The sequence below is a fragment of the Bombyx mori genome, chromosome 14, assembly GCF_030269925.1.
Source record: "Bombyx mori chromosome 14, ASM3026992v2".
Classification (NCBI taxonomy): Eukaryota; Metazoa; Arthropoda; class Insecta; order Lepidoptera; family Bombycidae; genus Bombyx; species Bombyx mori.
Genome location: NC_085120.1, coordinates 12,014,354 through 12,027,478, shown reverse-complemented (window position 1 = coordinate 12,027,478; position 13,125 = coordinate 12,014,354). Strand labels below are relative to the sequence as shown.

At 37.4% G+C, this 13,125-nt stretch overlaps 1 protein-coding gene across 31 annotated transcripts in view; it reads left to right on the top strand.

Annotated features, from left to right (window-relative positions):
- Positions 1–13,125, top strand: part of LOC101738072 (uncharacterized) — a 161,721-nt gene that overhangs the window by 121,510 nt on the left and 27,086 nt on the right. For 8 of the 31 annotated variants that reach the window (XM_004923752.5, XM_062672172.1, XM_062672179.1 and 5 more), the window contains 2 exons: positions 1,884–2,042; positions 4,011–4,127. In XM_004923752.5, the coding sequence (XP_004923809.1) occupies positions 1,980–2,042; positions 4,011–4,127 (180 nt within the window). In that variant the 5' untranslated portion in view covers positions 1,884–1,979. Of the gene's footprint in view, positions 1–818; positions 968–1,801; positions 2,043–4,010; positions 4,128–11,105; positions 11,651–13,125 lie in introns of those variants that run through there. The other 23 variants (XM_062672182.1, XM_062672184.1, XM_062672181.1 and 20 more) reach the window with 14 other exon arrangements.

Sequence of the window (13,125 nt, the reverse complement as noted above, 5' to 3'; positions counted from 1 at the left end):
TCGTTAATATTCTTATATTCGTTTGAATTAAGCTACATATGTATGTGTGGAGTCTTTATCTAGTGTTGACTACGGGAAACCCCTGCTCTGTCCTCGTTTTGACCCTGGGCGGAGATCGGACGTTGGGTGAGAGAGTGTAAAGGGAGTTGTTGGATGGGAAGGCCCCTAAAAACCTTGGGCAGTCTGTTCCCAACATTCACAGAGCGTCAAATCTCACATACCCCACGTGCTTTCTAGCCACGGACACCTCGTACAAGCTTTGGTTCCCTGCCCAAGACAAAAATAGAATTAAAAATATCTATATAGTGTCAGTTGTAGCGATAGTCAAGTCAGGTCTCGCCTGGATTATACGTAACGATGGAAACGTAACATTATCTCGACCACAGATGAACCTTGCTTCAACTAAACGAACAAGAAACGACTATGACAAAGGCGCTGTTGGTATATTTTTTCTGGCTTCATCATTAGAATATTTTATAGTTGGTGTATATCTACTATACCGTCCAAAAATACCGGCCTATTTCATCAGAGTCTGCTTCATGGGATAAATAAGCAGGGTGGTGGTACGTACCCATGTGGACTCACAAAGCGCCTTACTACCAATGCACCATGAGTTCGTTCATAAATCTAGTATCGTCATACTAATACTTCCCATAATCCTTCCGTAGTGGTCAGTTAAAGTGTTTACGATGAACACAAACTAACATATTATCTACCCAACGTTATATTTCTTAGTAATTAATTGTAACCAAAATATAAATATCCTTATTTCTTGTAACATAATTAATAATGCTGCTTAATCGTAATATATTTAGTTTTAATAACATAAGCTGTTTGAGTGGACGCGTGCGATTATTTCCAGAATTAATTAAATGTTTCTTGTGCACAAGTGCTGAACTATGTGAAGTTTTTCGTGTTGTGGTTTATATTTTTGTTTTGAGTTCGACTGCTGGAAGTTGGTTGATAGGTATTTTATTGGCTTCGTGAGCAGTCCAGGGTATAGCTCTGCCTAGTGGCTGGCTAGACTCATGGTGGTATAAAGGGCACAGTCTGGCCTCCAAAAATCGTTGAGGACTATTCCCAAGTTCTATCTTTTTGTAGAAGAACATAACACGTACTGAAAGTAGCAATCTAAGGTCTTAAATGTGATGATAGCTCATCCCTTTTCCATCATCGTATTACCAGAAGACGCAGAGGAATTTATCCTTTATATCTGGAACCGATTGCAGTGAAACGCTTCCAGAGATCCGTATACGCGTTGATAGTTGGACGAATGCACGACCCACTTTTTATTAAATGGTTACTGGTATACTGGTATATGGATACTGGTATATGGATTTAGAGGAAGAGGTAGACCTAAGAAGAAATGGATGGATTGTGTGAAAGACGATATGGGTAAGAGGGGAGTTAGCGAAGAAATGGTATATGATAGAAGAGTATGGAAGGAGAAAACATGTTGCGCCGACCCCAGGTGACTGGGAGAAGGGCAGGATAATGATGATGATGATGGTATTCATGGAGCTCACAACGTGAATACAGCCAACCAATATTATTCACCTGTTTTTGCCACAAAGCAACTAAATCCAAGTTGGTGATGGCGTTAATTCTGTGATAACCACTTAATATCAGTTAGGTCATGAGCTCGTCAGCTTTAAAAAGCCCGTTGTAATTTACGATTAATTAAACTGCCGCTGTTAAATAAATAACAGAATACGTATTTAGTTTTAATTTTTAAATTGTACGTTGAAAATAAATTTTGTAAACTGATTCCTTGTAAAATGTAATATCACGTTGCATTCAGCTTACGCGTATAAAATCGCGAACTTAGTTCGGTTTTAGTAGCACATAAGAACCTTGACCAATGTGACGTTATTTTCCCAAAGAACCTATTGAGTACATTGTCAGGTAAATAAGTGTCGCATACCAATACTATAGGATAAGTGATAAATCAAGAGTGATGTTATAATTGTGAGAACAGTATGAGCAGATCTTGGAGAAGAAGATTCTGTTGGATCACAGAGGGGAAACTAGTACAATTATGGGTTTGTTAATTTTTTTATATGTTTTAGTTCAATGTTATAATGATTTGATGCGATTATTAAATTGGCGAAATCGAAGATATTATGATTTTTGGTGTTCAGGTGTGTGTGTTCAGAATAAGATACTCGCGATTCTGATTCGGTGGTAGATACAACTAAGCACTTCGCTTGCTAGTGGGGCTAGTGTTAGCAAATTCTCTCTGGTTGAGCCCGTGAGCTCACCTACCTGTCCGTATGTAAGGAAGATAAATCTTTAGGCATAATAATAAGCGAATGTTACTGAATTTTAATTTAAGTTGAGATTTTTGTCTTCAGCTTTCGACGATGCGCACTGAATGCTATATCACTTTTATGTGTGTTGAGTACTGGAATGCTGACTATATACATTTTTAGTTCATTATCATGTTTCCTATTTAATGAGTTTACATTGCTTGATTATAGATTGTTTAAATTAATTTATATCAACTAACGCCATCTAGTTGATTTCTGTATGCAAATCTGCAACCAACCGCATTCCAATATAACCTAAAAACTATTTTCATTTGCCGAACTTAGCAAATTATTTGGATGTTTCATTGACGGAAAAGATAATATTCGATTGCTATCTTTTGTTTTAATTATCGTGCTGTTTTGTAGAATGTATGGCAAAGACGCTCTCGACTTCAGGTTGATAAGGGGGTCTCCTAAAAATACTTGGTTGAACTGGTGCAAAATGTTATGGGAAAATAGTAATCGTGGTTAATCAGTCATCATCATTTGAACTCATCATTGCCGAAAGGATAAGGCGCCCGGTACATTCGATTCAGTTGTATCAAGCTTTTTTTTTATTCTATAACTAGTAGGTGAGCTCACGGGGCTCAAACCTGATGACGTTGCTAACACGAACCCTAGCAAGAGCCGTGCTTCGCAGAATCTACCACCGGATCGGAAACGCGACCCACTGAGAAGATCCGGCGAGAAACTCAGTGGGCTGTGTCTGAGGGTTAATTTACTCGTCGAGCCCTTCTTCGCAAGCGACGGGTTCGACGAGAACGATTACCGGTGCTTGAGGTACCTAAAAGCACCGTTAGTGGATCGGGAGGATCCGAAATGACGTGTGTATCAAGCGATGCGACTAGACTGAATAAAATAATAAGCAACACTGCCATACTAACTACCGGCGGTAGTTTTTCTTCTTAAATGAACTTCGATTTTAATGCGAGAGGAAACGGCGCGTGTTATCAGTCGTCGCGTCCGCTGCGATGAGTAGTGTGCAATTGGTACACTTAAAATGTTTTGAAATAATGATAGTGGACCGTAATGTTTTGACTTGAATTGGTTGCTTTTAGGTTAGATTAATTACATGTACCCTTCTTTATTACGGCCAGATTATTTCACTTTTTAATTGTCTATCCACCTTGAGACATTAGTGAGAAGTCTCAATCGAATTGTAATATCAGATGCTATATTTTTGTGGTATGGTATAACGCCCAATAAGGTCTACTACTACTACTGCGCTGGCGGCCAGTCCGACACTTGGAGCGCGCGTAAAATTGCTTGCACAGCGTCAGACCAGCGGTACTGGGGTCTCCCTACGGGGCGGCGTCCCTCCGGTACACCTAATTAAACTTATATTACTATGAGGTCTACCGCAAGTCGTCGTGGCCTAACGGATAAGACGTCCGGTGCATTCGTGTTGAGCGATGCACCGGTTCTCGATAGCGTAAAAGTTGACTCAAATTTGTATGGAGTTGCAACGTTTACCGCTATGGAAGCTGTGCTGAAACACGTGTGTGAAACACACTGCTTTAACTGTGTTAAAATTCAGACTGTGTCGATAGGTTCCGATAATCACTAAATGCCATGGATCGAGAGCTGATTCGCGGTTCTATGCAATATAAGTTACATACAGATATAATTTTTAGAGTAATAAATGTGTTTCTGATAAAGTATGATTAATTATCTCGATTCTAAGCGAATGTTTTTCGGCAGGCGGAGCTAGTGGCGGCAGTAAGGCGACGAGGACGCGGTGATGGCAGTGATGATGAAGAGGACCTCGGCCTACCCCAGAGCCCACCAGCCTCACCCCCGACTGATAAAGTTGATAAGGTAAGATCCACGTTTGTTTCTCAGCTATTAGAGTGACTTTACTTTCACTATACTGAACTCCTAGGTAGAAATAACTTATATTAGTTAATAACTTTTAGCGTGTAAGAAGTTTAAATTACTTATCTTATCTATATACATATAAAATTAAAATTAAAATTACGAATAAAAATTCACCCGACTAGAGTGCTCTGAGATAGAACTTACACGTACATAATAGAAATGAAAAATGAATAGGCTTTTGATTGCAGTAGCGCCATCTATTGTCAACTTATCGAATTTAAAAATAGGAATCCTTCGTTTCATTTTTTTTTTATTTCATGCATTGGATTAGCAAACGATATAAAATATGTAGGAGTCTGTAGATACTGAGTTGACAAATCTACGACTTTTTAAAGATTGTACAACGCCACCTATTATGCATTCACTTTCATTAGGTTTTACAGTTCACCTAGCTACGACAGATGTCGCTAATTATTACTTAAATGTTGAATATTCAAAAAAAATCTTCGAAATATTATTCGAAATTAATTGTTTAGCATTCTTTAACTGCTAACAACAGCAGTTACAATAATAAGTACCCACCAAGTGTAACTTGACTAATCAAAACAAGCTACGATTACGATAGAAATAAAATAAAGATGATGGTATATCGCACCTTTAAAATTGAAGTGGCTAATGCAAAATTCTTGTTTCTTTGTAAACTCCAAAAACGTAACTGAGGGATTGTAATTTTTGTTTTATATTAATACTGATGCACTTGATTTAAAAGAGACTGAAATAATACGTATGTCTTTTTGCGGACTAAAAGAGATTGTTTAATTTTATAGACTGATAGAAGACATGTTTGCAAATCGTTCCAAGTATCTATAAGACTCATTTTCAAAAAACAATTTAGTTAAGTCATTTCGATTCTACACGTGCGATATTATTAATCTAAGAATATCTTTCGCAAGCCCTTCACAAATCCGGCGATGCTTGAAGGACGCATTATCCAAACAAGCTAATTCTTAATACGATTATAAACCTACCTAAACATGGCTTACCGTTTAGGATAGCATTGACAATGGATCAAGCGAAAAAAACCGGAGTTTGAGATTCTAAAGACTTGTGTATCCTTCTCCGCTAAAAACGCTAAAAACTTACACGAGAGATGGTTAAAATTACGGTTTTACGTACTTCCAATAGGAATTTGCCTTCAAATATGTAAAGAAAACTGTAACAACAGACAGTTAATGTGACAAAAATATTATGTTCAAACGGATAATGTTCATATTCATAATCTGATAATACGCACCAGTCGTATTGATATTTCAAACATATTAATATTAATACGTGAAGCAAAAATTTTGTATCCTTTTTTACGAAAATTGCGCGGACTTATAGAGAATATAGAGAAGAAGTGCACAATGCTAATATTTTTTTAAAATAATGCATAAAAGATACATTAAATCAATAAAGAAAACATTACACACACTACACATCATGTATTTGACGCACACACGCATGCATACTATTTATTGTCAAACTTTTGTTCTTGACGTCTGCTGTCAAATTGAGAATAGGTTAAATATTGTTTGATTTTGTTAATATTTTTTATAGTGTATCTTGGCGAAATTTGTGATTATAGAAGTATCAAATACAATCATAATAATGTACAAACTTACAATTCCAATTAATTATAGTCGAATTTCGACTACTGCGGGATCACTAGTTCGTAAATAAAATACAAACAGACCGTGACAATTCTATTCGATTTCCACTCAGATTTACTGTGACGTGTAAAATATTTCGTAATTATCTCGTTAGAAACAAATTAAGAAGCATGCGTTGTATGTGACAACGTTATCCGATTTATTAACCGTTTTAATCGATTCCACGATTTCGATTATTTGAATTGTTTCGTTGTGATTTCGTTTTTTTATTAATTGATCTTTCTCGGATTCGTTAAACAGATTAATTGTATTGTCTTTCATTTATATTTTTTATGAGGCATCGAGTAAAATTGAAGTATTTAGAAGATGTGATTTCTGTAGGCTGTCCACTGACAAAGAAGAATCGAGCGTAAAGTTATAATTGAGAAACAAACACGAGATAAAACTGTAATCGTAGAAAATCTCAAAGCGTCAACATGATACTCGTAAAAGTTTTAACGACTGTAACAGTTTGCGTAATTATTGAATTTTCTTATTTTTTTATTTATTTATTTATAGGCTCACAATACACATCACAAGCTAAAAAGATACAAAAAAAAACACAAGTAAAAAGAAACAAAAACTGGCTTGCAACATCAGTTATGTGCGCACGACAAAACAAGACAAAGTGCTGAATTTGTACACAACGTTCCTTACAATTATACACATTTATGTAGTGGACTGACGACTTAGTGCGCACGGCGGGAAGTCGTTGGATGCGGAAGTTCTCACGGATCGTTTGGAGCCTCTGGGTCTGCGGAGGGATTTCGGTTCCCTCTGTATTTTGTACCGTATGTTCCATGGGGAGTGCTCTGAGGAATTGTTCGAGATGATACCGGCATCTCGTTTTTACCATCGCACCGCCCGCCACCGGAGTAGAGTTCATCCATACTACCTGGAGCCACTGCGGTCATCCACAGTGCGTTTCCAGAGATCTTTTTTGCCACGTACCATCCGGCTATGGAATGAGCTCCCCTCCACGGTGTTTCCCGAGCGCTATGACATGTCCTTCTTCAAACGAGGCTTGTGGAGAGTATTAAGCGGTAGGCAGCGGCTTGGCTCTGCCCCTGGCATTGCTGAAGTCCATGGGCGACGGTAACCACTCACCATCAGGTGGGCCGTATGCTCGTCTGCCTACAAGGGCAATAAAAAAAAAAAAAAAAAAGAAAAAACGGCGGAGGACCGCATTATGTGGAAGGCATTGGGGAAGGCCTATGTCCAGCAGTGGGCAGATAAAGGCTGATGATGATGATGATGATGTAGTCCTCAAAGTAACAGACACAATAAAAAAGAACGTAACAAGTTAAAGATCTAATCTTTCCTCTTCTTATAATCATGGATCACTATTTTGGCAATAAGGGCTTACAAATAAAAGGTAAAGTTAAATACTGTCACGAGGCTTTTTGTAAGACTGTTTAAGATAAACGTCTCCATTGTATATTTTAAAGAGTAACAAACATACATCCATGTATTCGTGCAAAATTTCGCGTTTATATTAGTAGGATCTTTTTTTTTATTGCTTAGATGGGTGGACGAGCTCACAGCCTACCTTGTGTTAAGTGGTTACTGAAGCCCATAAACATCCACAGCATAAATGCGCCACCCACCTTGAGATATAAGTTCTAAGGTCTCAAGTATTGTTACAACGGCTGCCCCACCCTTCAAACTGAAACGCATTACTGCTTCACGGCAGAAATAGGCGGGGTGGTGGTACCCACCCGCGCGGTCTCACAAGAGATCCTACCACCAGTAATTACGCAAATAATAGTTTTGCGGGCTTAATTTTTATTATACGATGTTATTCCTTCACCGTGGAAGTCAATCGTGAACATTTGTTGAGTACGTATTTCATTAGTAAATTGGTACCCGCCTGAGATTCGAACACCGGTGCATCGCTCAACACGAATGCACCGGACGTCTTATCCGTTAGGCCACGACGACTTCAAACGTAAATTGTAAAGTTGATACATATTAAATTAAGTCAAACGGTAATTCTTCAAGCTTAATTTAGCGCGTTGCTCATCGCCGCGACGTCGCGGACGACAAGTCATGTCTAGCGGTCGCACATAGATGTATCGTATTGCTGGATCTCGTTCGATTTAAATTATTTAATACTCGTAATAATAATATAAAATGATTTAAGTAATGTATTGTAGTATTAATTATTGTATTTTTTTTATTGCTTAGATGGGTGAACGAGTTCACAGCCCATCTGGTGTTAAGTGGTTACTGGATCCGATAGACATCTATAACTTAAATGCCGCGACCCACCTTGAGATATAAGTTCTAAGGTCTCAGTATAGTACAACGACTGCCCCACACACTTCAAACCGAAACGCATTACCGCTTCACGGCAGAAATAGGCAGGGTGGTGGTACCTACCCATGCGGACTCACAAGAGGTCCTACCACCAGTATTATTCGTATCAACTATGTTAGTGTCAGTAGTATTAGTGTCAGTTGTATTAACTGTGTGTACAATAAAGACAAAGAGCAATCAAATCTGTTCCTCACACGAATGATTTGTTGATGCGGGAATCGAAGCCGACGACCCTCGGCGCAAGAGTCAGGAGCGTTCACTGCACCACCGAGTCATTTTAATCGATTTAATGTGTTAAGTTATTAACGAGCAAGATCGATATTTAAAATCGATATTGTTTAACGGGTTTTTTATGTAGTTCGATGTCGCACCAATGAGATATATTTTATAAAATTAATTATAGGTATATATCGAAAATTGTTTTGAATTTCTTTAATTTAGATATCACACTCGTTCTAAAGTAGTATTGACAGAACTACGGAAACATTATTTATTGGTATGTCTTGTTACGTTCTCACTGTTCAATGAATTACTCGATAAAGGAAACTGTTGATTATTGAAAAAAAAACCAAACAGAGTGATTAAAGTATTTACGCAAATAAATCATCATTACCGCGTTTTCATTTTTTGACATTTGGCAAGCAATGACAGTTACGAATAAATTTTTATTTGGTGCTTTATTTGGTGTAGTGGAACTTCGCAATGGAATATAAAAAGTAAAAAAAAAAACTTGGTCATAAATCACACACGGCTATATAGCAGCATATACCCGTGTCTACCCGCATACCTATATGATTCTAATCTACTATGGAAACCAGAGATTGAATATATAGTATTGCTTATTTGCGTTGAAATAAATACATTTATTGAAATTACAAGACGAAAACTATCAAACTTGTTCGTCATACAATAGTTTCTTTTTTTTTTTAATGAGCGATTTCTGGTGACCTGGAGGCCTCTCCAATTTCAGCAGGACGGGTGAGCGAGCAGAGGCTCAGCCAGAAGGGGTGGGATTTGCTAACAGCTGCCCGAGCGCCTCCAAAGGAGACCTAACAACTCAAGGACAGCTGTTTCGCGAATGAATCTACTACCGAATTGGAATCGTGACCCACTGAGAAGATTCGGCGAGAAACTCAGAGGGCTGATGTTTAGGCTAGGTTGGACGTCGAACTCCATGCCGAGTTCGACGAGTACGGTTACCGGGGTCCCTACTCCTAGTGCTAGAGCTGAAAGCGTCTAATGCAAGGGTTATTGGATCTGATGGACATACAATAGTATGTATGTATGTATGTATGTACATGTATGTATGTAATTTACCGAACGAGTGAACCGTACCTATGACTCGCGGCCCAGCAATCAGAGACAATAACCACTGCGCCACCGAGTCAGTCAATTGATTAAAAAGAATCGAAGCGAAAAACATCGATCAACTTTTTACATCACTATTTTGTTTTTAATACCGTTGCGTTTATGGTCGCGGTCCGACGGTCGTTTCGCGACATTTCAAATACTAACCATTGTTTTGCATTCTGTTTGACATGGTAATTGTCAGTGCTACAAATATTACAAAACGGACAGTTTACGTCAGATGATGTCGCATCCGTCTGAAACTGTTTTCATTATTGTTTGATAGACTTGTTGTAATGAGCGTTGTTTATTGGAGCCCGTAGCCAGTGCAAAGTGAATGAAACTGCACCTTGCAACCTTGAGATGTAAGATCGAAAGTTGCTTGAGCATTAGTGGAAAGAATTAATATGACTAACTAAAAATTATTAAAAAACATACGCCAAAATTACAAAATTATTGAATTTTCAAGGTCTTTTTTTCTCTCTTCCCTGCCCAACACAATTAAACCCATACTTCCTTCATTGAATACTTAATAACAAAATAGAGATGATCCGATTAAAGACTCAGGAATGTGGATACTAAATTAAAGTCACTTCCAGTCCAAAAATCTATAAGGCAAAGTGTGTGCAAACAAAATCGATAATTCATTTGACATTCAAATAATCGATTTTCTGCAATGTCGTAGCAGCAAAACCCTCTGCCATTTAGAATTAAAAAATAATTATCTCGTTTGGTATGGTTTCGTGGGATTACATTAATTAGATTTGTCATAAAGCATTTGCCAACATAACAATTGATATAGGTATATGGTAGCGCTGACGTATATTACTATAGACAGTATAGACCTTTATTTTGGTATAGTGTTTTGTGTCTTTAATTAAATAGCATAGGGTAACCGTCATACAAGTCATGATTGATATTGCTTATAGATTATGGAGAGTTAAGGAACACACTCTCTGTGTCTAAAAAACCGTCTAATTAGAGTGGCAGCTATAAATTAAAAAAATAGTACACTTCAGTTCGTTTACAAATGCTACACCAGCGCCATTTTGGTGGGATTTTTAGTTAGAATTAATTGCTTTGGGGATCTGGACACTTTTGAAAGATAGTTCCCCATATAAGACAGATCTCCTTATCTGTTTCTTCTATATTCAAGACTCAAGGTTGGCTGCGATAACCACATAACACAGGAAAGGCAGGGGCTTCATCTGCCTACCTTGGTATCAATCAAATCAATCAAATCATCGAAACACAATTTGAAGATTAACAAAAAAAAAACGTATAACATAGACAATCAATCAAATTCTAACAGATCAACTCCCACATTTATTTTTGCCCTTCAACGCGAAAACAACACGTATATACCGTACACACCCTAATTAGGCGGTCGTATAAATATATTTATGGTCATAGAAACTCCTACACGAATAACAAAATTCGATTCCAATGTCATGTACCTTGACAATCTTTAGCGCATGAAATTATAGAGTAAAAATTATCTGCGAGTATTGACAAGTTTACTTACAAAAACAAGATATTTAAAACTACACAAATATTGTTTACTTTATTCAATAGTAGTTTTTGATTCCCACCGCGGCAATTTCATATGACATACAACCATTTAAGGCTTCCACGCACTATCAGGTACGAGAACGCCAGTCTTAACGCGACATGAGCGTGGAACGCGCGCGTTTTAATTTAAAAAATAATAATTGAATACTAAAGTTTACGTTATCTGTGGATTTTTTAAAAGACCGCGAAATTAACAATTTTTTTTGTGAACAATATGACGTTTTTTATCTCTATTTAAGTAGTGTTTAAGTGAACTGAAATATTTTATATGTTAAGTGTAGTGATGTGCGCAATATAATAAAATAATAACTATATAACTGAATAAATGCATAGGGTTTTTTTTCTGAGTTATACATACGACTTTGTGTGAAATTTTTGGACTAAATCATCGTAATATTATTATTGAACCTTTACGTAAGATAAAATAAATAATTCGATTATTTAAATAAATTAGAGAGCTATCAGTATTCTTATAAATAAATATACGAGGATATTAAATAATTATTTTATAGATAGTTTGTAGAAAATATTTTTGGGAGATATACTGCAAACAATTATGCATTTTTGATGTGATATCGTAAAAGGATATAAAAGGTTGTTTTTAATTATGTTTTCGCGAGTCGTAGATAGAATTTAAAATTCTTATTCGGTTTAATCTCCCATTTTTCATTGTCATTATATTATTATTTCTTACGTTTACAATACTTCGCATTTTCTTCATTCGTCCTACGCGACCGCCCAGTTTTAATTATTGATTCATGAGGTCAAGCTACGCAAAATAAAAAAGTACCATTCGGAATTAATGGCAACAAAAACAAATTATCTAATGTATTTTAGACTTTTCCACGCAATCATTACCGCGGAGTATAAATTAGCGCAAAATTTGAATTTCGGACAATGATACCTATTTAATTTTGGAGCTGACGTTTCTGCTTCACGCAACGAAGTCACGAAGCCCACGGATCACGAACCAAACCAGCCCTTAACGAAAACTCCTGTAGGTGCTCCGTAGAGTCTTTATATATATTTCTTCTGTGCGTGTGTTTGTCACTGAACTCCTAAACGGCTCGACCGATTTGAATGATTTTTTTTGTATGCCTTTGGGTGGCACCCTGGATGGTTTAGATCCACAAATCAGCCCGTCAGATGGCGCTGCAGTCGGTATCTACGTTATTTATCTACACTACAACTAAACGGCTGGATTTTTGCAGGACATCGTCTGTCGGGTCCGCTAGTATTCGCAAAAAAAAAAGATTGCCTCACGATACAGGGAAACGTCATATCGCACGCACATGCTAATTCAAATCTTGAAACGTAAACATAAAGAACACGCGTACGATACGCGAAAACCAATATAAAAAACATAATATAATGTAGATTGGAAAGTCTCGTGGCTATTGCATTTCCCGACTGCACAGTGGCGTAATAATTTATACAGTTCGGTTCCATGTTAGGTAATATGAAGTTGGCGTGTTAAATCGACCGAAATTTTCTTTAGGTTTTTTTCTTTATTAGCTTAAAACTCAATCTTACAAGCATAACTTACGGACAAACATGTAATTGCCAATGTGAGGGCTGGTCGAAGTGAAATAAATGTATACCCGATGATACCGTATGCAAAGTTGAATTCATTTTAATCGCTTTTTTTTCTACCTATGCTGATAGCCTTGAGAGGCTATTTCAGCTTCACCCTAACGTGTAGGTGAGCTCGCGGGGCTCAACCGGAGAGTTGCTAACACTGACCCTAGCAAGAGCAGTGCTTCGCAGAATCTACAACCAGATCGGAAACGCAACCCACTGAGAAGATCCGGCGGGAAACTCAGTGGGCTGTTTCTATGAATTAATTCGCTCGTCGAGCCCTTCGTTGCAAGCGACGGGCTGGACGAGGACGGTGACCGGATTCACATATATCAAATATTATACGTATGGTACGTACTAATCTGGCATTAACGTCAAAGGTGTTAAAGTTTAGTTCTTAGGTAACCGTAACAAAGGGTTTAGTGGAATGCAATATTTGATCTACTCAAATACGCAATAAAAACTTTTTAGGGTCCAACATTTCAAGAAAG